General features: G+C 41.6%; 1 protein-coding gene across 27 annotated transcripts in view; it reads left to right on the forward strand.

The window, feature by feature from the left end:
- Positions 1–26,754, forward strand: part of EYA2 (EYA transcriptional coactivator and phosphatase 2) — an 87,500-nt gene that overhangs the window by 9,435 nt on the left and 51,311 nt on the right. Inside the window, exon 1 of one of the 27 annotated variants that reach the window (XM_065031760.1) lies at positions 1,179–3,707. The exons of 24 other annotated variants lie outside the window; for them this stretch is intronic. Coding sequence is in view for 1 of the 3 variants with exons in the window: in XM_065031739.1 (XP_064887811.1) it covers positions 23,845–23,915 (71 nt within the window). In the remaining 2 variants the exon portion in view is untranslated. Of the gene's footprint in view, positions 1–1,178; positions 3,708–23,120; positions 23,916–26,754 lie in introns of those variants that run through there. 2 more of the 27 variants (XM_065031756.1, XM_065031739.1) reach the window with 2 other exon arrangements.

Genomic DNA, 26,754 nt, shown 5'->3' on the forward strand with positions numbered 1-26,754 from the left:
TTTGAAGTTGTTGTTCAAAAGAAGGCGTATTCTGCCTGTTATGTATAATTTAGTTTTGGTTTTTGGCTTTCCTTCTTGAAGCCCAGTGCTGCTCCTTCCCCAGCCCCCTGCCGCAAACCAGGATTATTCAATCACGACAACAGTGGTTTAACTGTATCTGTGGTGAAGTGGGATGGTTACTTAACGATGCACAGAAGCATTGTGCCCTGGTTTAGGACAGGAAATGGAAAATGAATATTGTTTTGAACTTGAACTTTGTGAGCAGACAGAAAGTAACTACTGGAGCTGGAACTCCCCCGGGAGAAGCAGGGGAGGGATGCGCTGTGCTTGTAAGAAGCACTGTGGGATCCTAAATATCTAGTTGTGTTGTACACTCTGGTTGCACATTTCTGCTTCTTAATTGATCTTTTGCCTCTCATTTTTTCCTTGTCAAATAGAGAAAGAAACAATTGTGTATAGACTTCATGTACTCTATTTATTGATAGACACACTCCCGCCCTCCATTTGCTGGTGAGGCATGACTTTAATTTCTGTCTTGGTCCTAGTGTTACTTTCAGTTGTAAAATGAACTCTTTTTCACTGCCTTGATTACTTACTGGGCCTGTTATGATATTGAAAATTGACTTAATTGATGATTAAGAGCACATAATTATATGTGAAGCCATGTAATCAGAAGCCATAAGCCGCTTGTGTAGTATTTAGTATTAATTATAAAATATTGAAGTTTTATCTGTCATATGAAGTAGAAAACCCTGTTGAAATGACACAAAGTCTGCATAGTTGGGAAGTTAAAATGTTGAGTATCAACTTCTTAATCATGTATGACTTAAAATACTGCTACCTTCTAGAAAAAAGAATTAAAAGGCAAGGCTCTGCCTTCGCTGTGGTTGCTACTGTACGAGCTCTTCCCCAAGCAGCAGGCAGTGCAGGACTTCTCCTTGCAGGCTCTGTGCAGTAGGATTTGAATCTGAAAACACTGTTTGCTAGTAAGTTACGTAATTGAAGAAAGGAAGATTTTTTTGTTTGCTGGTTTTGCTAAGATTTTGGAGGTGATAACTTCTGACTATGGTAGGTACATGATTTTTTTATTCTCAGAAGAGAAGAATTCTTTATTTAAAAAATAACATTTAAAATGCTAAAGTAAAATTATGTTAATTTTCAAAATAAAATTAAATACATCTTATTTATGATCTTCGATTAAGTTCACAAGACTTTTAATCTTGCATTAACACAGCTGAGGACCTTTTTATTTGTTGTGAAGTTTTAAAGGTAGGAAAATTAAGTCACCTTAAAAGAAAATTATGTGATGATTTATTGTAGCAGACTAGGCAAAATTCCTCTAGAGATTTTAATATCTTCCACCTGGTACAGAAAAGAAAATATCTTTAGCTGGTGCGTAATTTGTCACTAATACCCAGGGGTTCCTTCATTACAATGCAAAGATGTCAGTTTTAAGAGAAACGTACAGTGAAAAAACGGAGTGCAACTTCCTGTTGCCGACACCGACAGAAAGGAGCAAAAATAAAGGTCTGGAAAGCAGCCGAAGCAGTGTGAAGGAACGCTCTAAGGCTATCAGTCAGGGCAAAAGGGTTGCGACGGATTTTTACCTGCAGGCTTCAGTGGAATTCATTAGGGCATGTTCAAGGAGGAAGGTCCCTCGGTACGAGTCCAGAGGAGGAGCTCTGGCGTGCTGTAGTGCCCGGGCTGGTGCTCAGTTCTCCAGACTGCACATACTGCGTCCTGGGAATTGTTTGAGGAACAGTGTTGTCAAAAAAAGACTCTCACTGCTTACTGATGGCTTTGATACTTTATAATGATGTTTAAAAAAACTGAGTTCAGATGAAAATGCTGCTAGAGAATATCTCCAGCTACTGACAGCTCAAACCTGACAATCACTATCACGGTGTCTCTGCCACAAGTGTCTTTACAAGTCAGTTTTTTCCAGTGGAGAACTATTTCAGTGTCCAGACACTTGTGTAGTGTTATCACTTTGCCTTTTTCTGCAATAACAGAACTTTGACTTCATCCCTGTCCTCCCAGTACTGTGGTTTCACAACAGTTCAGCATAAGCAGGGAGAGCATGAACCATCACAATAGCAGGAGAGAGTGGAATGAGGATTTTGGTCTCCCTCCTTTAAACCAAGTCTGCATTTGTGTCGTATGTGAGTAGACACAGTGAAATGTGAATACGAATATTGGATAGAATTCATCTGTTTGTGACCAGCTTTAGAAATGGGAAGTAGGTGACTGGAAGTGCCAGCAAAGTGTTGGCCTGTAGCAGCAGGACGTCTGCAGGCAGCCTCTGTTGTCCGCTCCACTGGTGAAGGACTGCAGCAGCCAGTCTGCTCCCCACGACAGGGGCGGACGGTCTGGATGGAGCGGGTGCCGCTGCCCCGTGCCCCTGCCGCTGCGGCAGCCTGGCTTCTTCAGAGCTTTCTGGTTTACTCTTCACCTGCTTTTTAGTACAACCCAAAAAGTCGCTCAGGAAGGAGGTTGGCAGTAGATGTCTGTGACAGAAGTAATGATGCAGTGTTATGACAGCAGCAGTTTTAGAGATTTGGGGAGAAGTACTGAGTACTGCACCAAACAATGTACATGTTAGAAACAACATGTGCAACAACTTTGTGGTAAAAGTGTTTATGTAGCTGGGGGAAGCCCTGGCATGTCCTGGAAACTCCTGACCACGTTAGCACAGTTCTCTGTTTCTTGCTAGAAAGATTTCCTCTCCGCTATTCTACAGTTGGAGAAAAGGGAAATTCTGTGTTCTGTCAGGAGCAGATTATTGGAAAGGGAATTTATTTGGTTTGCTATGTTTCTTTCAGTTTTAGCGTATTCTTCAGTCAGAACACTGAGGTGGATAATAAACACTTTTATATGTGTTGTGGGTTGACCTCGGCTGGTGGGCAGACACCCACCCAGCTCCTCTCCCACTCCCCGTCCTCAGCAGGTTTGGGGGAGAAAATAAAACGAAAGAGCTTGTGTGTCAAGATAAAGGCAGAGAGATTGCTTGTGAGTTACCATTACAGGCAAAATGGACACAACATGGGGAGAATCTGTGAAACAAAGGCAGGGCCTAAATACACCTCCCCCTGCCCACCACCTTTCCCAGGCTGAACTTCACTTTTTCATTCCCGGTTCTTCCATCAACCCCAGGGCGGTGTGGGGGGTGAGGAATGGGCGATCACAGTCAGTATATACGGTTTATTTTCTCCCACTCCTTCCTCCTCCTCACACTCCTTCCTGCTTCCCTGCGGGCTCTGTGGGCTGCAGTTCCTGTCAGGGGAGCTGGAGCTCCGCCTTCCCGCCTTTTTCTCAGGCCTTGCTGCAGGGCTGTTTCTCTCACGTTTTCGCCTTCCGCCGTGCCAAATTTTGCCCATTTACAGAGGTGCTACTGGCTTCTCCAGTGGGCTCAGCCTGGTCCTACTGCGGGTCTGTGGCAGAACCATCCAGAACCGGCTGGAACCAGCACGGGGTGGCCCCTCAACCCTCCTCACAGCGGCCCCTGCAAGCACCCACAGCAGTGCTGGGGCACGGACACCTGATACAGTATGGCAGAATCAGCACTTTATTAATAAATTCATATTGGACTGTGATCTGGAGCAATTGCACATCCCATCCTGTGGGAATCACTGCCATTTTTAGAGAGTTTTAGAGCGGGAAAGGGTGACACAGAAGGGCAGCCGTGCTGATCCTGCAGCTCGCCTGAGGTAAGAGGCAAGTCTGATAACAAGGAGCGGTCCCTGGTTGCTGACAGCTGAAGTCAGGCCCACCTGTTCAAAATCCTCTGAAAGGCTGTTTGGGCATCTTGTGGGCACAAGTCATCCTGCATGGAAAATTGAACTTGTGTTTAAGGACTGGATTTTTTTCGAAAATAATCTAATCGGACTTGTATAGTAACATGTTGGCTGTTGAAGTGTGTTGTCTTCTTTTTAGTGGCTGCCAGAACTAGGGACATGTTTTTGCCATGTTCTGGATCTTTTATTTGCTAGATCTGTTTTCTTTAGAGTTTGTTTAGTTGCTTGTAATTTTGTAACTGCTCTGAAGATGGGAAAGGTAGGGGACCTGTCTCTCCATAGGCCATGTCTTTTTATATGTTTGAGATTTTTTGCATGTGTTCTGTTAATATTCATGTCAAGAGTGTAGAAACAGGTGAGATGGTCTTGCTGTCAAATGGTGGCCATCCTGATTGTAATCATGTGTCCAAGGCTTAAATCACATTTTAGGTTTCCTTCAGATGTGGGGCTTCAGGGCTTTTCAAGCCATTAACCTGACGTTTGTATGATAATGTTCTGCTACTTGATTTATGCTACAACGGAAGATCTGTGTTCAGTTCCTTATGAACCACTTGCCATTCCTGCTGGGGCGTGCACAGGGAGAGTTTGAGGAGGGCACGGGATCCTGCTGTTCTCAGTGACGTAGCTTTACTTTGAGAGGGATCTTGCCAAAGATTTCCCTGTAGCTGGTAACAAGGCGGTAGGCAAAGATGACCACATAGTGCTACTGTTATTGCACAGATGTGCCAGATGCTATGTTGGTGAGCTAACATCTTGTTGAGCTGCTGCTTCTCAACCTTACATTTATGCTTTTGTCCTGGGAAACAAGTTTAAAAAGTTATTTGAATGACAGCTAAGGGGAGAGCTCTGTGTTAGCATTTTTATGCTTAACCTGATAAGCCAAAGTTTTGCCCCAAAAATATTGTCTTCCACTCTACAAAGAAACTGTCAGTCTTTCATTAATCATTCAATGGTCCTTTAACTATACAGTAAGCAAAACACAGCAGTCCTGTGTTGTCCTGCTTGTAGCCCATTCTCTTTTGCTCAACACCTCCTTCAGAGCTTGGTTTGAAATCCAATCTAGCCAGGTGCTGCCTCCCCTATGAGACGTACTATTAATGGCCCAGATGTCTTCTTAATGAAAGGGTTTTGTTGTGCCAACACAGTGCTCTCTGTCCTTCCTCAAATGGATGCTCTCTGTGTTGATGCTGATACCATTATCAGAAGAAGCAGTATGGAACCTGCAATCTTGTGGTCACTGGAACTTAAAATTGTGTAATTATTCTTGGCATATATTCTTAAAGGTTAGAGCATACTGGGTTGTTTGTTGTTTTTTGTTTGTCTGGGTTTTTTGTTGTTTTTGTCGTTGTTGTTGGTTTGGTTTGGTTGTTGTTTTTGTGTGTGTGTGGTTTTTGTTTTGTTTTGTTTTCCCAGAGTCACTGAAAATCAAGCCCTGAGTGTCACAGGGGTTTTTCTGTTGTTCCTCAAATGGTCGATATACTCCTGTTGCCTTTGGAAGTGCAGTTTGGATTGTAATCCACAAACCAAATGTTAGTAAAGAGGAAATAGCTGGGATGTGAGTTGTGGAGGCATTTTTCAGATGCTCCCCTGACGGTAAACAGTGAAGTGCTTAGAAGATGCAGTATTATGTATGCAAAAGGAAAACCACGGTTTAGTTACCAAAACCTGACTACTTCAACTTGTGAGTTAGCTGAATATAGGTATGCTTCACCCTGAAGCTTTAGCCTAGAAGTTGTGCAGCAGTTCTCATTGCTGTAAATTTGAAGATTTCCAGGCTCATTTAAGTGCTGTCAACCAAGGCTTGTGTTCAGTCTTAAGCTTTTTTCACTTGAGTTAGGAAGGCCTGAAATAATCAGTCCTTGGAAAGGAAGCTGTGTTATCCTGACATGAGTTTAAAGGAAAATTTCTCCCAGGTTGTAAATGTCCAAGATACACCACTCAAATTTGTTCTGATGAATGTTAACTTACAACGGTGAAGGTAAGTGACTGTAGAGTCAATTTTCATGTTTAATTAGTTGTGTGCATGATTCATATGGTCTTTTTATTCTCATTCCAATTCCTTGCTGGTATTTTATCTTTATGTTGCTGTGAGTCTGTGAGTTTGTATGTTGAGGCAATACTTGCGGAGTGATGGCCGTCAGCTCTCATCTTTCATGGACGTACTAAGTGCATTTTTCATCTGAGGATTTTGACTCTCTAAATGCTGACAAATCAGATTTTTTTAAAATACAAAAAAGATAGGGTCCACTTGTCTTTAACAATGCGTGTAATCTCAGAAGAGTAAAACCCTATCCTTATCCCTTAAAAAAGCTCTTCAGAAAAAGAATCACATGGAGGAAAGAACCTGCCAGGCTTCCTTCTGCGTAAAAACCCTTAGTAGCCAGCCACTATATTCACTGATACGAAACACCAGTGAGCAATCTCTCACCAATTACTAAATACTATTTAATTTTCTAGATATCTTGTAGAGCTTTTGGGCTCCTTTTTTAACTGCAGTAGCTGGCTGCCAAGGTATATGCATGACAAGAAGTAAACTCCCAAAGTAGTTTGATTCCCTTGCAAATAGGACAGCACTGCAAATACCTAAAGTAGATGTCAAGTAAGGATTGCTGGCGCAAAGTCTGCACATGGGTGTAGTTTATGGATTAGGTGAGGGGACATAGTCATCAAACCCTTGTTAAATTAATCTGTTTGTCAGTGAACATTAATATAGTAAAAGCAATGCCAACTTCAACATGTGTTGGAGTATTTAATTGTAATCCCATGTTTACAGGGAAGAACATGTAGCTGTCACCTAAGAAGTGCAGTAATTTGGGCAGACTGTCTTACTTGGCATTAGAACTACAGTCAAAACTGGATTAAGCTGAGAGCTGTGTTGACATCAAAAGAAGTGGCCTCCTTAGCGTGGCTGCATGTTCCCGTCTCCTCCTCCATGTTGTTGCTATCGGAACATGCTACAAATTGAATCAACTCACTGATCCAGCTGAGAAGAAAACCAGAAAAATCAGTTTGTTGGTCTGACTGTAAACAGACTTGTGTCATTGCAGGAGTATGCAGGAGCTTGTGACTGGGCTGGGAAGAGGACAGGGTTGCATCTTGGTTCAGAAGTAAGGTCTTTGAAGTTTTGCTGTCATTGTAAGCTAGTCAGATTCCTGAGATAGATGGTGCTATGGTCTTGCTATTTAACTTCCAGGCAACAATATGGGAAGGAAGTCAATTTACAAGGTATAATCAACTTAATTGTTGAGGATTAATCAGACTGATGCTTTAGTTTAGGCATTTTTTCATGTTCTGTCTTTTTATTAATGCATTTCATGTGTAAAATTCTATCCTTTACCTGGCTTGGACTTCCCACAGCATGGGCCGAGCCCTGTCCTGCTCCTTCACCTGGTTCCCAAGGGCACTTCTGGGTAGGTATTATTGAAATGTGCATCGTAAGCACATTCCAGAGGAGGCTGAGAGGAAGATGAGAAGTGTACTGCTATTTTCTTCTAAGAAAGAAAGTCATGGTTGTGTATTGAATGAAGAGAGCGCTTGCCCCAGTTAGAGGGAGCCCAGGATGATTTCTTTCAGTCACAGGCTGTGTGTGACATCCCCAGTGGATAGTAGTAACACACTGATCCTGATTTCGTTCCTGTTTTGCGATGTTGTCAGAAGTGACTTGCCCAAAACCTAACACCATGTTAGTAGGACAGTGATGAGAGTCAAGAATCCTTAATTTCTGGGTTTCTGATGTCATTGGCACATTGGCTATGTAAAGACCTCACTGAACTGAGCTATGGAAATCCAAATTTTTTGCTTGCAATTTGCACAATTTGGAAATTGTATTTTAAAGTAGCATTAGCTTTCCCTTCAAGTGGGGTTGGTATGATTGACTGACTAGCTATTTTAATTACTGAATTTTTGTCTGAATGTAACATACAACTTCTCCCTGACAAAAGCATATTATATCTTGGCTCTTAGTACTAATCAACTCAACTTTAATTTCACAGCTTGCTGCCAACAGCTGCCTTACTAAGACATAGTACTCATAATAAATGAAATTTCATGAAAGAAGAAAAATGAAAACTTTGTTCCAGCTGGATAGAAAAGGCAGTTGGAGCATTTCTATCTTGCGTATAAAGCTGCCATCCACATAAACATTTCAAATTACTTTTTCATTTTTAATAATTGGGATCAGAGCTTTTTTTAGTATTGAGGCAAATGCAAGATATTAGAAACGTACAATTTCATTCAAAGTCCATTAGTTATTGAATTCTGTCCAAAGTTAAGCATTTGAAGTGTTTTGGGAGAAACTCACCTTTTAGTTTCAGGTTTTTGACAGCCCACTTGGATGAAAACCCTGAAAAGTGCAGACCGCTCTAGCCGTGCTTGGTAGCGCTCAGAGGGACATTAGTTACATCATTTGCTCCTGGAGCTGTTGCTTGTGTATTGTTGAAAGCCCTGCCGCTGATGAGTCCTTGCCCGGACTACGAACAGGAATCTCAGTTAAATTATCACACAGCCTTTCTGCACATGGAAGAGATTAATTCTTATAGCCACAAACAGAATGAATGCTTTGTACTTAGTACCATAATGTAAGTTCATGTTGAAGTACAGTGCCAGTAACCAAGTCCTTCACCAATAAATTCACAGTTCTAATAACTGTGTGTTTTTACAGCATCCTGATCCCAAAGGATCAAAGAAACATTGATTTATTTAGCTTTGGGTCCCACTCCCTGTTGTTCTCGCTCCTTCTCTTTGCTCCCCATGAGCTTGAAAGAACCGTACGTGAGATGAAACCCAACTGTTGTTGTGTAGTGCACAGCAGGGAGAGACACTTTGCAAAACCACAGAAAAGGACATTTTAGCTGGTAGAAATGACAGGAAGTGTTGTGGGCAGACAGAACACAAACACTAGAGCCTGCTTTGGCCAAGTGTCGATGTCAACCTAAACTGCTGTAAAGTTTTTTATTAACAGTAAAGGGATTAAAAGTTAAAAATGCAACATCTTAAATTACACTGTGCCTGTGGCATACAACTTTGCTGCTGTATAGAAAAGTTCCTTGAAGACAGCACTGATCTTTCCAAAACCTGGTTGAGGAAGCGGCACTATTAGTTCAAGACAGCAAAGCTGCGAAGTGTCGATATGAGTGGCTGATGAAGCAGGGATGCATGACTCAGTAGAAATGCCAGCAGCAGAAACCTTTGTCCATTAGTTAGGAAAAGGTGAATAATGGTCACAAGGAGCGTTACTGTCCTGTAGCTGAGCTATTGGTAATGTGATAGTGTCCCCAGACCTCTGTAAAAGTCCCTTGGCCTGTTGTAAGCACTGCTGACATCACAGAACATCTCTTGTAAGTAACCCCTAGGGGCTGTTAGGATTTATACCCCAAGGGTTTGCAGGGTTGTAGAACTGGTTGATGTTCCTCATCAAAAGGCCAACCCAAAACAGGAAGGTTTCTGAAAATTTGTCTTGACAAAACTCTTTAGTAAGCATTACTGAAATTACTTTACGAAAAGGTGGTTTATGGTTCAGACAGTATGTGGTTGCTGTTGTATTACAGCAGCTGGTAGAGGCCCCAGCCCCACTCTGCATGTAGGTGTAACTAAAGTGCTTCTTGCCTCAAAGTACTTATTTCTCATGACCAGAGAAAAATGTGTGGAAAACCAGCATGGAAGAAGATACAAATTGCTATGACCAGGTCATTATTTTTTTACGAAGTAAACCGAATGTTAGGGTTTGCCTCTGAATTATACAGCTCAATATAAAGCTCAATAATTCCTAATGGCTGAGCATTCTATTATTTCTAAGCCTAGAAATCCTGTTTCTGACTGAAAAAAAAAAAAAGAACCTGGGGCTAAGTAGCTGCGACTCACACTGTTTCAGATGTTTTTCAATCCTGTCTTACACCAGTGCAATTAATAGTGTTAGTTGTTGTATTGAGTCTATCAGAACTGGCAATTGTTCAGGGAGAAAGAAATAGATACACTGAACAAAATCCCTGTTAGCAATTGGAGAAAATCCTGTTCTGGCATAATTCTTACTTCAGGATGTTTATGCTGCTGAGGTATACTGTCATCTCGAGCTGTGCTTTGTTTGCTTGGTTACTGCTGCCTGGGGTCTGTAGAGATTGCAGCAAGTAGTTGGAGCAGCATCAATGTCTGTTGCCAGCAAGAGTCAGAAAATGTTGTGGGGAGAGCGAGAAAGGTAACATGTTTCTGTGTTCAAGAGCATGTTCCTTTGTTTGTTTGTTTTGGTTTTTTTTAAAGCAAAGATCCAAAAATATGTGCTGCAAAAGCATCATTACGTTGTGTCTTTGTAGATGGAGATGGCAGAATTGCGTATGTGTGTCTGTTCCTATATAGAGAATGTATGTTGGAAATATTTAAAAATGAGAATGGTTGAATATCTAAAACTATCCCTAACTCCTGCATCCAAGATATAGTGCAAACTTTTTTTGGACATTTGATCTATACTGTTCATAAGTCTTTTATATACACAGAGGGATTTACTACTTTGTAATCAAGCTGCTGAAGAAAAACGTTGTCCTTTTATTCACTAGGGATGACTGTAATAAATTAAAATGGTTTCCCATTAGCCTTCCCTACTTTGTCGAACCTCTTAAAATTACTTTGGACTTTGCCCTTGTCTGACCTCCTCACCTTTGCTCAAACATGCCCGCTTCCAGGAGTGCAGCAGTGTTGATCCTAGAGCCTTAACTTCTGTGACTGGAGTTACAACTCATTTCAGGCTGGAAGCAGAATACCAAGATGGAGCTCGTTTGGAGTTAAAAGAAATGTTTAGTAGTTTTAAAAGCCTGACGCACGGCCTAACTTGCAGGGGATCTCTGGCACCATAGATTGCTGTTGGAGTTCAGAGCTGATTGTAGCTTGATTGCATGCATATTTTCCAGTGAGATTGTGTGCATGCAGATGAAGACAGGTTGGTTTGGTTTTAGGTTGTGTGGGGTTTTGTTTGGTTTTGGGTTTGTTTTGTTTGTTTGTTTTAATTGCTCCTGTGAGGTTTCTGTGGCAAATAATGGCTTTACCAGCTTGTGAACAGAACTGTAGAGTTGAAACAACCACATCTCTGAGGTTTGTCTGAGCACAGAAGTGCATTTAAACAAGTATATGTAAAGTTCTCTCTTTCTCCTGCCTGTTAAATGCAACCAGAATTACACTGATTTACAAAACAAACTGCAGGTTCAAAACTACTATTCTGTCAAAGGTACAACTCTTGTTTTGTAAGTGATAGTGCCGTAGTCTTAAATACATACACGTTAATCAGTTATGCTAAAGTAGAAAGAAAGCCATGACGGTAATTTGTGCATAGGTATATATATATGCATATGTATATATACAGTTCAATTCTAGATTTAGTTATTCTAGATTTTTAGTTATGGTATGAATGGAAGGGTTGGATATCTTACCAAGTTTCCAGATCTTGTGTCCTCCTGCCTGTTACTTCTCTTTGTATTCAGGTTTTATATTTCTCACTGGCTTGGAACAGTAACTTGGAGGTGATGTGAGGTGGGCTCAGTGCAATGTCGTAATCTGGAGAGCCTTAGAGAAGGTGCTGCACTTGTAACAGTGCAGAGAAATACATGGCATTGAATGGGATTCTTTGAAATATTTCAGTGAAGTTAACGTGCATGAGGAATGAATAGAGGAATAGTGATAAGATTGAGAAGTTTTTTTAACAATATGTAGAAGCCTGAGCAGATTGACTCACTTCTGTGCCAGGAAAGCATGGACGGCAGGCCCAGCATGATCTTGTGTTTGTGGCATACAAGGTGGTTCAAACGCCTGACTTTGGAGGCACTGCTACTGGCAAATCCCTCCAGTTAACCTTGGGCATGCAAACACCGTTGGATGGCATGCTTATTAATGCTTGCAAATTAGTGGCTTATTTTATAGACAGTGAAACTGGATAGAGCTCCAACTATGTCTCAGCACACCCGTATTGGAGACAAGTGAATGCAATAGGGAGAGAGGTAACTGCACCCTTTGGAAACACAGCACAGTTCTTGGGAAGGCAACAAGTGAAAACCAAACTCAAATGGAATTCAGTAAAGGTATCTTGCAGTAGCCTAGTTTTGTAGGAGTGAGTATCTCATGCCAGTCCATATGATTCAGGAAAAGTTCCAAAACTGTCTTACAAATCCCTGCTATTCCAATTTTGAAATATTTTTGTTAAAAGGCCTTACTTGTCAGAACACCAAAAGCAGCCAGGGGTTTCTTGGCTGGTCATAGTGAAGATCTCACATCTTAAATATTTTCAGCTATCTATGATTATTCCACATAGGTAAAAGTAACTGGTTGTCTGCATAAATTCAAATAAACACAAGGAAAGCACAAGCTGACTGCAAATGTTGCTTGAAGAAGAAACACATATCCTGTATGTCATTGATCAAGGTCATCAAATCATAACTGAGGGCAGTTTGGTATCACTTTTCTGGTCAAGAGGATGCTGGGACTGTGGCAATTTGGGGTTATATTATGGGCTTCAGGTGCATTGTATGGCAAAAGGAATGTGTGCCCAATAAATGTGAAAAACTACTGATGTTTCTGAGGCTATTTGAGGAATCTCTACTCATGTATCTTGGGCTACTGGGGTGCCAAGGGCAATATTGTGAGCAGCTGAGAAAAGGAAACATGTTCCCTAGTTATACAATTGCTGGTGCACACTTGCATCCTGGGAGGAGAGCAAACCAAGCAAAGTGTTTGCCCAGTGAGGCTTGTCTCTGTTCCAAAGAAAACTTTTGGCTTTTTGTATATGAAAGTATGCAAGAATTCGTAATCTGCCCCTCTGTATTATTTGTGGGTATACTTCACCTGCAATTCATTAAAGAATTCCTTGCTGCAGCTTTTTGCACTGTCTGGGAGCAATGCAGAGATGAGAATGGTCTTAGCAAATGCAGGAGGTTTCATACAAACCCGCCAACTTGAAAGACCTTATTGCTCATGAGAGAACAATCTCTGACGTTTAATAAATCATCAGCGGTACTGACATGCTGTTTGGAGATTCGTATCATTAACAAATTAATCATGTTCAGGAACACTCCCGTAGCAATGTTGGATGAGACGCTGTGCAACGCCTTTCTGCCAAATAAACTGCAGAGAGAGGGGCCTGGAGGATGGGAGGTGGAGAGGAGAAGCCAGGCTCAGCTTTCATATTACCTCAGTGTTGTCCTTGATAGCAGTCTTTAAAAATATTTCAACAAAATGACAGTGAAAAGCTTCTTAGCAGCTTGATTTATGCTATTGGCAGAATATGAGGAAGGAGTGATTTCTGGTTCCATCCTCACAGGAAGCATCCACAAAGGTTTGCTTGTCGCCTTCCAAGTCTGTAACAGCTCTGCCATCCGCCAGTGCTGGAGTGCAAACGCTCGTCAGGCTGCTCTAATGTAAGGGACAGTAGGGGTGGTAGGAGGTGCAGTATTTTTATAGACCACAATAAAAACCCTGTTGTGCAGTGAGAACTAAACCTGAAGTTCTGCCCACCTGAGTACTTCTGTCAAAAACAACAGAGCTTTCCTTGGCATGAACTCAAAGTTGTGGTGTAACTGAGGGTGATTTTGCCAGCCTTTCTAGAATTTCATTTATACACTCAGTTATTCATAGATTCATGCGGTATTCATGTAACTCTGTTTTTCCTTTGAATTCATCAAGCATCAATTTTGAATTCTAAAACCAATTAGTAGTGTTTCCAATACATTGCACTCTTGAATGCCTACTTAGATTTAAGTTTCCATACAGCTAAGGATAATATTTATATCACTGTTTCTCTGATGTTATCTCCTCTTCCCTTTAAAAAATAAACATAAACATATACCATGAAAGAAAAGAAAAATGTTGGACTATTAGATCACAACAATTTTCAGTTGCTGGGTGTTGCCTGCAAATCCAGTGCCATAGCAATGCAGAAGACCAACAGAACCATTCTGTATCTAGATATTTGGTAAACTGACTTGTATGTAGCCTTTATTTGGCTTTTTTCTTTGCCTACACTTTCGTTTTAACCAAAACTGAATGCTTCGACTGAGAAGAAATGCAACTAACTTCAGCAACCTGGAGTCAGGAGAGTGTATTTCAGGTGTGGCTGTACATTACATTAGTCCAGCTCATTTTGTGTTCTGGTATTGGTCAGATAACTACAGTTAATGACTAAACCCACAGTATAAATCTGCTGTGTTTCAAGACAGCTGTTAGACTAGTTTTCTTGGTTCTTCTGCTCTGCCAGTGGATGCCAGCAAGTTCCACATTTAAATGCTTTTTAATGCTTTGTACAGCACTGGACACACTTTATAGAGCTGAGTTGGAGATATGCTATATTGTGCCTAATGAACTAGTCTTCAAAATATCCATGATTCAGCAGTTTGTATGGAAAAATGTATGCTTAGCTTTGAGAAGAACCTTAACTCTTACAGCTCTGTTTCGGGCTATTGCTTTTAAAACTTGGATTTTTGCTTAAGGTGTGTGTACATGCTTTTCAAAGTATTTGTCCCACCTATTTACTGGCAAAGTGGTATTAATACAGGCCAAGAAAAAAGTTACCTTTTTCAATTAGACGTTAACCTTTTCCCCAACAAGCCAGAAACTCGAGTTCTTGTGGACAGTCCCATGACAGAGGGAAATAGATGGGGTGCGATTCTAGCAGAAACTTGTTTTTTTTTTATAAACTGTACTGAAAGGTTTTGTGGTGTGGGTTGTTTTGTTGTTGCTGTTTGGTTGGGTTGGTTTGTTTCTAAGCCAGTGCACAGAAAGGAGCAGGGGTTGTTTTTCGGTAGTACTCCATAACGTTTCAAAAGACATTCCTCGGGCCCATGTCCCAGGAGCTTTTTTTACCTTTATGTCACGCATTCATCTGTTTTCGTGTTGTTTTCTCACTGATTTTTGTCTCTGTTAGCTTCCATTCTGCTGACACATGCACACACACACTAAGGAAGTAGTTCCTGGACCAGTTTTAGAGGGAGAAGTTGTGGTACAGGCTGTCCTCTCTTGTGAAAGCTTGTGGTTTGGGATCTTTGTTGCACTCATTTACTGTATTATATCTGTTGCTGAAAATGCACCCTATTAACTTTGAGAAGCTACATTAGAAGTGAAAGATATGTGATTTTAAGATGTTAGATGAGCACCAATGCCAGTTTGTGAAGAAAAGCTAAACTAAGCAAAGCTGGTTCTCTTAATTGTGGCATTTCAATTGCTTGATTAAATTTCCAGCTGAACTGAGTAAATTCACTTGCTGGGCTCCTCAAGGATCAAAATCCCACCAGCAGGCACACAGGCAGTCTTTGTGTTGACAGCCTGTAAAACCAGCAGCTGTCCAGGGCTTAGCAGATTGGTTATGCTTAATGTGAACCATGGCAGGACGTGCTAACAGAAGATGCACAACATACCTAGCACCTATTGCTCGAGGGTAGAAACAGACCAACTGGGGTAGCATGACTGGGATAGAAGAGCTACATAGCCAAATGTGAAGTAAAGGGAGAAATTAGCCATGCAAAAGTTGACTATAGGAAAGAGTAGAGATACTATGTGGTCTAGGAGAAAACAGGAACGTGAGATTTATGCTTCTGTAGTGACAACTGCAGGCAGTGTCTGCTCTCTGCATTGGCGGAAGAGAAGAGAAAGGTTGTGAATTAATAAGGAAAAGTCAAAAACATGCAGGTTTCATTACATTTTTAGTAGGTGTAAGGTTGCTTTTTGCATTTGATTGTTTTCTCCCTCACACCCTTGTGGTGACTTACCTGAGTGCAGCACATTATCTTCATGGTTTTGAGCTCAGTGTGCTCAGGCGTGGAAAAATGCAGTGATCCCTACTTTACAGAGCAGGGAAATAGAGGCAAGCAGATTAAATATGAGTTTGCCTTGTAAAATACTCTGGTGACGGGAAACCTGTGGCTGACAGAGAACTGAATCCAAGTCTCCCCAGTGAGAGCCCTGGCCACTGGACTATGGCACCAAATTTGCCATTAATGACAATTCCACTTGAGAAAAAAAGTAATTTTTTTTTTCTCAAAATTGCAGTTCAGTTGGTGTTAGTATTGAAGATGGCTCCCCAGTTAGCAGTTCAGGGAAATTCATACAGTACTACTGTAAAACTGTAATTTATCTGAGCTCAAACGCCTTTACTCCAATTCTTGTTTTGCTCCTGTATCCGGACTAGTAAAAAACCCCTGAAATTAGGCCTACTCTCCTTTTTCCTTGTTCTTCACTGGAGTTACCAGGATCGCTTTTTTGGAAAGAGGGAGAAAAGGTGAGCTGCTGTATTTCCTTTGGAGGCCAAGTATTGCATTCAGGTATTTTGCACAGTTGGTTTTGGGGGTTTGGGGTTGTGATGTTTTGGTTTTAGCTTATTGCTGCAAACAGGGGGGTCAGCAAGAACGTCCCTGCATGCTGCTTATGAGTGAACTGGTCGTACCTATGCCGTCCTGTAGTAGCTGGAGGGAGGAAGGAAATTATTTTGATTCTTTTGTCTGTTGTAGAAGTTATTCCATAGAAGTATCAGAGAGAAACTATGCTGAAGGCAATGAGCTGAAGTTAATCCAACATCAGGAAACACATCAGCTGTTGAACCAGGCTGTCAGGCCGCTCTTCGGGGCTGTGAAAGAGCAAGGGCCTTGGGAGTCCCATGTGTGTGAGAGACGTTTGCCTTTAAGCTAGGGATATTGCAGGTCAAATCTGAGTTTTAAGTCTAAGGCGGTCACCGTCTTAATGGCACACGTAAGCTTGTTCTCAAATATCCAAGAAGCTAAAGTTGGCTTTTACTGGAAGCTGGGTTTCCTAATCTGTACAGATGACAAAACTCTTAGATTATTTGAATGAACTCTAGGTAGATGACATTTTCTTGAGCTGCCTTGCAGTCCTGTGAATGAAGCCGTCACCTCTGCTGCACTCTCGTGTTTACAGCAGCCCCCTCATTTGGCATGGTGCGTGGGCTGTTGGCAGGCCGCCTCGGGGGTGAGGAGCTGTGCTGCAGAGTAGTTCCCTGAGAGCTGGACTGGTGATCCCGGGGGCAAGTGGTGTGTAACATGATAGAGGCAACTGCTGTTTAGTGAAATAGAGCGGGCTGCAAGACTCTACTTTTGTCACTGAAGCTGTAAACATCTTCCAGCAAAAGACACCATGATTTGATTCTTGATTTTCGTCTATGCCTCAGTAAGTTGCAACAGGAGGCTGTAACTTTCATATGTCTCTGCACACAAACACCATGTTGGATATACCGTTAGGAGTGCCTGTCAGTGCTATTTATGAAAGTGCATGGTTACTACTGAGCATCAGATAAATCACTTGAAATCAGCTTTAAATTTTCTTACATGTTTTAGTGCTAACCAGATTGGCAAAAAGATGTTATGGCACCATACAACCTTCTGGCTGGTGAAGGTGGTCCCTTGTTTGAGAATTGGTGCTTATGGAGAAATTTGGGATGGAATATGGAGCTTTTCTGCTAGGCAATGAGTGAAAAACAAAACCAAAACCCAATAATAATTACTAGCAATTGAAAAATACTACTACTCCATGGCTGTCTAGTTGCCTGTGTGAAATAAGCTGGTGGCGTATGTCCAGTTGCTGGCCGATGTCCACCTCACAAATCATCAGACCCTTATATAGAGCAGAGAAAATCAGCTCAAGCTGAGTGGTACAGTGAAGAAAACTTGCATTTCTCTTCTGTTTTCCATCTGCATTTAAAACAGAAATCATGCTCTTTCCAGAGCACTGCTCCAGCACCGTTGAGTAGGAGCAAATTCCCTCTCAGGAAAGCATGACTGAGAAGTACTGTAAAGAGAAATCTGTGGAGACAGGTCTGTTCTTGTATGGATCAAGTTATTTTTCTTTGAATAATCTGGTGCAAGTTGCAGTTACTCCCAGAGATTCTCCTGCCTCATAGGTAGCTAGCTGGTGGTATCTATAGGGTATTTGGTGTGATGGACATATGAAAGGCACTGTTATGGTACACTTTGGTCCCTGCTACTGCTGTTAATTTTGACATACCATTGTAAAACTCTTTCATTTTCATATATAAGTAGGTGCTAGATTAAGTGGTTAGCTAATCGACGTCTTTGTTCCAGTAAGAATACTACGGTTTCTTTCAGCGCTTTTCCATGTACTGCTCTGTAAGCTGTTTATGGCAGCAATGGCAAACCTTTTCACTACGTCTGCCAGATTTATTTTAAAGATTATGGTGTTTGGTGCCAGCCCTAATCTCTCTTGGTGCCAAACTTGGCTCCAGCAGCAGTAACTCTACATTGTTAGTCTTGTGCAACAGTTGCATTACATCATGGTGAAAGGAGGAAAAGGGATTTTAAAAATTCCAGTTATTCAAATGCAGAAGTCACAGGGGGGAAAAACAAGACGGGAGACAAAACTCCTGCAGTTCAAATGTCAGTGTCCCTCTGTACTTTGGTAAGTGATTTGAGGCCTGCTTAATATCATAACATGGCACGTTCAGAAAGTGTTTTTCTTCATCGGATCACGCTTTGCAAAAGAAAACAAGGACGTTTGTGTGACCGGCATTGGGTTGGTGCATTTTTCTTTCGGTATTTCCACTTCTATGCTGCCCTGTGGTGTATCGGTGACTGAATGGCAGCATCTCTGCAAAGGAGCTCCGTAACTCATCCTTGTTTGATGATATCCTCTGGTCATCCCTAAAATATCCCTTCTGTCTTGAAAATAAACCTGATGCTAACAGGTTAGCTTTCCCCTAGGCTTAAAGAAAAAGCTTCAGCCTCTTGTTATAGCAAATCTCTTGGGAAATCATCCTTCAGCCCACCTGAACGCCCAAAGTGAACCAAGCTGTCCTATTTGTTATTTCTATGTTATTTTAGCCTGACTTTCAAATATCCACAGAAACAAATGATTAATGGAACAAATATCAAGGAAAACACCATGTCAACATTTGCTCTGAGTAAACTCCTTCTCCCCTTTGCTGTTTCCACACTATTAATTGGCAAGAGTGACAAATCGAAGTGCAGTTATTGCTTAAGCATTGCTTTTGATTAGTTGTCTTTTTTTTTTTTTTTCTCCAAACATCCCTGAGATATGCGACAATTAGGTTGATTAGGTTGTGTTACTTTGCTCACTACAGTTGGGCTGTAGCTCTTTATGGGGAGCAGATTTCTCATTTTAACTTTTACCTGTAAGCTGCCATCACCAGCCTGTCTCCTGGTTCAGAATATCCTTTTTGAACCTTTCAGTTAGAAATGCAGGAACAAAAAACCTCACCATTTTTTATTCCTACTGATGAAACAACCAGCTTCCACTAAAGAAATAATATCTACCAGCAGAGTATCTCCTACATGTTTCACACAGATTCCTGAAGACCTTAACCTAAGCAACAACTTTTTCTTGTGTTTTTAAAAGCATAGGAGGAGCTCAGTGCTGTAAAAATGCATATCTGCTATGCATATTAAATTGGCAGTAATGACAGCACAAGCCTTTGTTCAATTGTATAGGCAGATGAAAACCTAGCAATTGCACATGGAGGTACCTGAGTTCCAGTAACCGGGAATTTGTGGCGTGCAGAACTGCTTGCTCTGAAGTTAAGTAAATGTTTAACAGCCCTGTGACAGGGAATGGGCGAAGGAGATGTGCTGTGTATGGCCAGCGAGGTGGTGTCAGAGCTGGGAATGAAAGCCTTTGACTTCCTGGCTGTAATCTCTAGAAAACATTTCCTTCCTCAGATGAATTATTTGAGATCAATAATCATTATTAATAATGACATTTGATTTTCATTTTATTAAGAGTCAAAAGAGGAGGAAAAAGATGGCTTTGATTAAATCAGTGAACAAGAGGAGGAAAGATAACTTGAAGTTTAGCTGAATGATAGCCTCTCTTCCAAGACCACCCTCTGCTCTTTTCAAACAAAGAGAAACGTTTGTGACTGAGTGAACGTTAAAAGTTTATAAATTTGATTTATTTAACCACAATATTTACTAAATCCAGACTGGTAACCTGATTTACTTCAAATCAAAACAGGGAAAGTACAGTTGGATTTCATAGTCCAGGAGCAAATCAGCTGTGTGTTCATGCCGTGCACTTGGAAAGCAGCTTCAGGGTTAAGTGGTAATGAACAAGCACCTGCATTCACGGTACTTACATAGCAATTGCTCAAGTGCTGTACAAGTTTTGCCTGCAGCATTTATGAAGGTTGTGTTAAGCAGGATCAAAAGGAGGGAAGTAGCTCTTTTTACATTATTAGACTTTGCTATTTTGACTCAACATGTTTGAAGATGGTCCAGCCAGAAATTCACTGTTGATCACAGAACGATCTAAACTTTGTGAATATGGTATTTCCATAACCCTTAGCACTAGTAGAGCAGTTTTATTCAGAAGTCCCATAGGCTTATCACTGTCGTTCCTGTTTTATTGATAAGGAGAGCAGGGCAGGAGGGTTGAAGGGTGGCTTTCAAAGGTGAGAGCACATGGGCCTCTGGACGTTGGTATTAAATGTGCTGTCCCAGTTGCACAGCAGCGATGAGCCTCAGGGCTAATCCATTGCCCCGGCAGGCAAACTGCCTTGGGACCAGGTAGCAGAGCTTGCGTCCCACTGTTGCCACAGACATGTTCAATCAGCAGTTACTTGGGAACCGCAAGTCCTGATGTAGTGATGCTTTAAGACCACAGCAAGGAAAATCCAAAATGCAAAACTAAAAATCGACCCTTTCCCCTGCCCTGAGAACGCTAACCCGAACATCTGTCAGGGAAGAGCAGCAATTCGGGAAGGCAGCTGTGGGGTGCGGGAGCTGCAGCTTTCGTTCTCGCTCATGCGCGGTGACGGACTACCGCAAAGATTTTTTAATTTTTTCAATACGAGGAGCTGTGGTATGGTTGGGGTGCTGCTTAAATTCCAGACTATGGGACCAAGCCAAAGGGGGACAGAGGTTTCAGATACATTGTTAAATGTATCCTGTTAAATGTATCCTGTTAAATGTTACCTGTTCTTAAGAAAGTGTTTTAAGTTTTAGATAGACCACAAACTTTGTCATATTTTGTTCTGGTATGAAAGGCATCAGTTGTATTTAAGACAATGAGATCAGCATTTGTGTTTTCCCTCATCAAGACACTTCATAAACAGATGAAATGGTGTACAAAAAATATAAACATGAGGCATTCTTTGCTTCTGGATCCTTAAGAATCATCTTCCTTGATTTATTTCTGCAGATAGATGAGATAGTCTTCCTTTCCCTCACCAGAGGCAGAAGGGTGGGAGAAGAGAGTCTCGATTAAAGAAGGATGCTTTCTACCTTCTGCATGTACAACAGACCTTCCTCTTTGCTGTCTTCTTTGATCAGAGAAAGTCTGACTTTGGGGATTTAACCAAGGAGGGGGTACGTCATTCTCACTCCAGCCTCGCCTGTACTGTTACACTAGACTTTTCCCCAACATTCAAGGTCCTTCTACTAACTTACATTTCATAGTTCTTTTCCCATAGCTCTTTTTGAATTATTATTCCCTGAATGCCACTCCTTTACAGGCTGAGAAAGGAGGTGCTGACACAGACCTGTTATAAAGAGGCAGCCTTACCTTTCTCACTGGGTTGTTGGAGCCATTGCGGGACTCTGACAGGTTGAAGAAATAAATCAAAAGGGTGAAGAAATTCTCATAGTCTGGGAATGGAGAGCTTTTGGACCAAAAATGAGTGAGAGAACATGCCCTGAAGGACAGCTCTTGTGCCTCACTTCCTTCTTGGCTGTTTCATGTTCAGGATGGTCATTATTCATCAGCATGGATATTGATACTGCAATGATGTAACAGATTTCTCCTAAAGATTTCAGAGCACTTTCCAGCCCCTAAAAAGAGCTTAATTGGCGGTTTATACTGTATTTCTCAGTTTTACAGAGGCCTTAATGTAGTCCTGAGAAACTTGCCCAATCTGTTAGTGACAGAGCTTGGAAGCAAAGCTCGAACTGCAGTTCTTAGTTCTCTCCTTCAACAACTACACGTAATTCTCCCTTGTTGGTGTCAGACTCAGACTTGTGACAACACGCACCTTTACACAGCACCACCGTGCTGCTTGTGGGGGCAGCTGCCAGCTCTGCAGCATCTAAGTCCATGGTGTGTACGGGCTACTCTGAGGAGGCAGCTTTATGGACATAAAAAAGTGACATTTTAAGAAACAAATATGATAAATTCCGTATTTCTCTCATTTATGTACCAGCATTGTTGAGAATATTCTGATATATTAGTACAGATTTGACAGAAAATTACTATTCTGGTGGTGACTGGTTTGGGTTTCCATTCTGTTTTGCTTCCTTCTGTGAAATAACCACATGCCTGAAAAGGCCATACAAAATATATCTTTATGCCACTGCAGAGGTATGTTGTAACACCAAAGCTTTTCCTCATTCCATGTCAGAATTGTGCTACTTTTAGTACAGTTAAATCTGTAGTTTCTGTGCGATTGCACGTAGATGAGTCCTGTGCAAGCAGAGTGATTGCTTTCGGGTGTTCTTGTGGGGAGCGCGCTGTGCGTGGGGAGCACAGTGCTGCCCGCACCCGTCCTTTCTGCGCTCTCATCCCACAAAGCCCCAGCTCTGCTGATTCCAAGTACTGCCGAATTTGTGGAAGTGGCTGTTCTGTTTTCTTTAGGTTACCTGTGGAGGTTATTGCTGTTCAGGAATTGTAGATTACTTAGTTTCTCAAAGCTCCTTTTCCTCTAAATTTCAAAGCTAGATGAAAAAAGTGGTTTGAGAGAAAAGTAACAAGTAGTTTACAAGACAAAACACATTCTTGCACCATTCTGTAACAACCCAGATTTCAGCATGAATATCTAAGTTATCAGCTGTTATGTCCTCATTCCAAATCCCCTAGTTTTTCTTAAATCACATTTTTGTGATTTATATTTAAGTGAGTTTTTAGCCCTTGTGATTCTGAAGAGAAGGGATAAAAGCCATAGTTCTTCAGAGGGGAAAGAGATGCCGAAGTAGTGACAGGTAACTCTCAGGAGCCCGTCCCTTCAGTACTCGGTTTGTGAAGACCTGTCTTCGGAGACAGTTGTTCCTGTGTCGTGGGCTGTGATTCTGCAGCTGGAGGTGCCAGAGTGTTTTCTGGGGTCGCAAGCAGCGCTGGCATGCTTGGGGGATCCGAATGGGAAGAAGTATAATGGAATTTAAAAGCTTGTGAATTTTGAAAAGAAATGTGCAAACTGGAAGAGATTATGTATGTTTGTGGATATGCATATATTTGTACGTTTACACCTTCAGTTTTGTTTTACAGATAGTTGTATGCTGTAAGCACATAGTGTTTCCTTACCAACTTAGTCTATTCTGTGTGGTACTTGATTGTCCACAGTAGGACAGCTGAGTAATTTTTTTTTGGAAATGAGATCTTTTGTAAATGTTGCCTCATTTAGCAAAGAGCTTCAACAGACAAAAAAAGGCATTCTGAAAAATGTAGCTTTCTCATTTTGACTTATTATAAGTGAAATACTAGTGTTGAAATTAATTAAAAATAAATTACTCAAAGCAATTATATAACGTATTTCCTGGATCGGCTGCCAGATTGACAGTCTGTGGTGCAAAACCCATCATTAGCTCACTTTGCATTTTCAAGCTGCCTTTCAGACTGTGCCTTCGTAATAAACGGCGAAGGCAGCTCTGCTTGTTATTTTTGTGTGCACTAAATCCCCTTTACCTTGGACTACTCGACCAGAAGATGCTGATGCTTCCCCGGCCTATCTTCCTTCAATCGCATCCCGAGTTAATTGCAGGAAGTGCAGGGGGGTCACAGCCCAGCCCGGCCCCTCATTCTTCTCAGCATTGCTGTGTCTGCAGTGAAGCCTTGCTGGGGGTAGAAGGAATATTTGTTTGTATGCAGCCAGCCTCCTTTTTAAAGTCGACAGCTCTGAGTCAAGGAACAAACAGCATGTTTAAAACAAAATAAAAGATTGGAAAGCAGTCTAGAACAGCAGGTGATGAAACTGGGCAAAGCAAGCCAACGCTTCTAGACATTCAGGACTGCCAGGGAAACAAGGCAAGTAATTATTTTCGCCGGTCACAAGCACTCAAAAATCCTGGGGCAGGCTTTCCTCAAAAAAACATAAAGGTGAAATTGGCTCAAAAAATTCATGAGACAGGATTTTTCATCTGGTTTTCACTGTCTGGTCTATGGGTTGGAGCAAGACAGAAAACTTCTAGGGTAAGTCAAATTTTGGTCAAAAAGACTCTCATTTACAACAAAACAAAGAATCCATCTGGGGAAGGATTTTAAAGCTTTTGGAATACTTTGGGTGGTTTTAAGCAGTAGTGGTTTCAGAAGTGTGACAGAAATGCTCTGTTTTGTTATTTTCTCAGTTATTTTTCTTTGAATTGTTTAGAATTAACACGTTTAAAAAGAAAAAGGAATTTGAAAATCTTAATGTAAACCCAAACCCAATTTTTTCTTATGAGTCGTGAATGATTTTAGACATACCCAGAATTAACAGAAAAAAGGAAGGGCTGTTTTCCTGTGTACAAGTTTTCCATTTGACTACTGAATTAACAAACTTACTTGTGATCCAGCTCTTACTTGGCTGCTAGTACTCTTATTTCAAGTTTTTAGGCTGAAGCACTACATATCTATTAGTTAGATTTGTAGCTAAACGAGAGATGCATGTTTTTGAAGATGAACAGTGAGATTTGGAGACTGGGTGACATTATGTACACGAGGGGAGCGATGCGGGGATGTGGAGAAGCACAGGGAGGGCTGCGTGTCCCTGTGTGTTCACGTGCAGCCTCTGCGCACACAGGCACAGCTCAGGTGGGCTTTTCTCCCCACCTCTTTCAGAAAGAAAGTGTCATCCTGCTTCTGCTGAAGATTTTCCTTGCTGTGGTCTCAAGTGTAGCCAATACACTCCCCAGCTCCTCCCTTGTCTCACCTATTTGTTTTTTCTCATCTCTCATACTCGACTCGATCTGATGAGCAGTTGCAGGCAGGGTTGGCTGTGTGCCTGTCATCTGGAGCAGCCTCACTACCACCACATTTAATTTCTTATTTCAGTCTGATGTGCTTTGTCCCTTGCCTATCTATCACATAACTTTCCTCTTGTTCCCCTTGGTTTAATCCTTAGCCTAAGATATTATGTGCTGGAGAATAATGCAATTATGTCTCCCACCCCCAGATGCTGTGCTACAACGCGTACTGCTATGAGTCCTCTTTGTGCGTGGAATGGGCTGGGCAGTGATAAATCCAGACAAGTACTGCTGCTTTTATTGTCCGATTACGTCAGCGACAGGCAGATCTCAGGCATATAAACAGCCCGCGGCACGCTGCCCTGCAGGTCACCTTGAAAGGATATCTTGTCATCCTGGCCGTACTGTCAGAGTTGTACATGAGCATTTATGCCAGCTCAGGTTTAACTTTATGGCTGTTCAGGCCTTTCCTGCATACATCTATCAGATGTTCTTGTGGGTTAGCCAAGATCAATTATAAAACAAAAAATAGCATTGTGTTTTTTCACCTGCTGAAGCATTTTTGAGTTATTGAAATGGCAGTAACCAAGGATCTACTATAGATGGAGAGAAATTGTCCTAACAGAGGAAATGAAATTACTTTCCTCTGCTTTTGAAATGTGTGGATAGAAGTAGCCAGATCTACAGTATGGGAGATTCTGTATTATTATACCACCTGGTCTGTGGCTACAAGATAAGTGTTTTCTGTGCTTCTGAATGATTCCTTTTTTTGTGCAGGAGTGGAGTAAAATGGGGAGTGTAATTTTGCAACCAGTTAGTCCTGGCAAAGCTGGCTAAGCTGCCATGCTTCTCAAGGAGTTAAAACAGTACAAATCTTAATTCCTAATGAAAATCAATGAGACATAGCAAGTGCTTTTGAAAATGTTGCCCATGTGGAAAAATTACAACATATCTCATATTTCCTAGGAAGGAAGGAAAGACAAACTTTTTAGGATTGGGGTTTTCTTTGTGTGTTTCCTTTGAATCAGAGATTGAAAAAGCTGTTTTCACACTTTTTTGCAGTTACCTTTTAGTAATTCATTCCTGAAACAAAGTGGGGAATCAGACTGTCTTCTGTTTCATGACGAGATTTCTGCTTAGTAATCTGCACCATTTTTTGAAGAGATTAAAGGTGAAAGCAGTTGATAAGTAATTAACACCAGATAAAGTCATGGAAGCAAGACAAAAATGTTACTCTTGCAATTAGGCTGCAATCTCTGTCTCTACTCCTCCCCTTCCCAGCAAAGCTAAAAGCAGAGGACTTGGCTTGTACCACTCCTGCCTAGGGCTCTGTGCTGGCATATGAATCTGTTTAGGAAGATCTAGTGGTTTAAGCTTGTATTTGGTCTCTAGCCAGATAAGACTAAAAATTCTTGAGAAGATCATCGTGTGGGGTTGTTGCAGGGAGAGTAATTTCTAGATTTGCCTCTCTCCTCACGGGCAAACGTTCTTTGCAGTTTTGTACTCCTTTAAAGTATCTTGTCTTTCCCACTGTAGGATCTGGCGGGCTTTTCCCAAGGGTAGGAGTCCTGTCCTTCATTTCTCACCTGCTTCATTCTGTGGGGCTCCTAACTCATCAGTTCCTCCACTGATGGCAGATGCAGAGCTTATTTTCTCTATTTTTTTCACAACCACGCCAGCTTTTTTCCCCCATGCCACCTTTTGCTCCTGGTGTGTTCTTTCTGACTGTACCATCAACTCCCTGTTGCTCAAATCCCGTCCCGCAGACTGCTGTCACGGCAGGGCAAACGCACTGCTCTTCTTGGCACACGTTCCCTCCGAAATCTCTTCATCACTGGTCACTGACTCTACCCTGATACTACTTACTACCCAGGTGCCTTATTTACAGAAAATGCCCTGGAAGTGCTCTTCTGCACATTTGTTCTACTTCATGTGCTTGTGTGTTTTGAAGCCAGAATACTATCTTCTCACCCCAGAAATGGAGTAGAAATGAGTGAGACATGCAGACTCCAGGAACAAGTGCACTGCCTCCACAGCGGGGATGTGGACATGCCCATGCTCCTGAGGTGATGCCACTGGTGTGTTGT

The sequence above is a fragment of the Columba livia genome, chromosome 16 (assembly GCF_036013475.1).
Source record: "Columba livia isolate bColLiv1 breed racing homer chromosome 16, bColLiv1.pat.W.v2, whole genome shotgun sequence".
Taxonomy (NCBI): Eukaryota; Metazoa; Chordata; class Aves; order Columbiformes; family Columbidae; genus Columba; species Columba livia.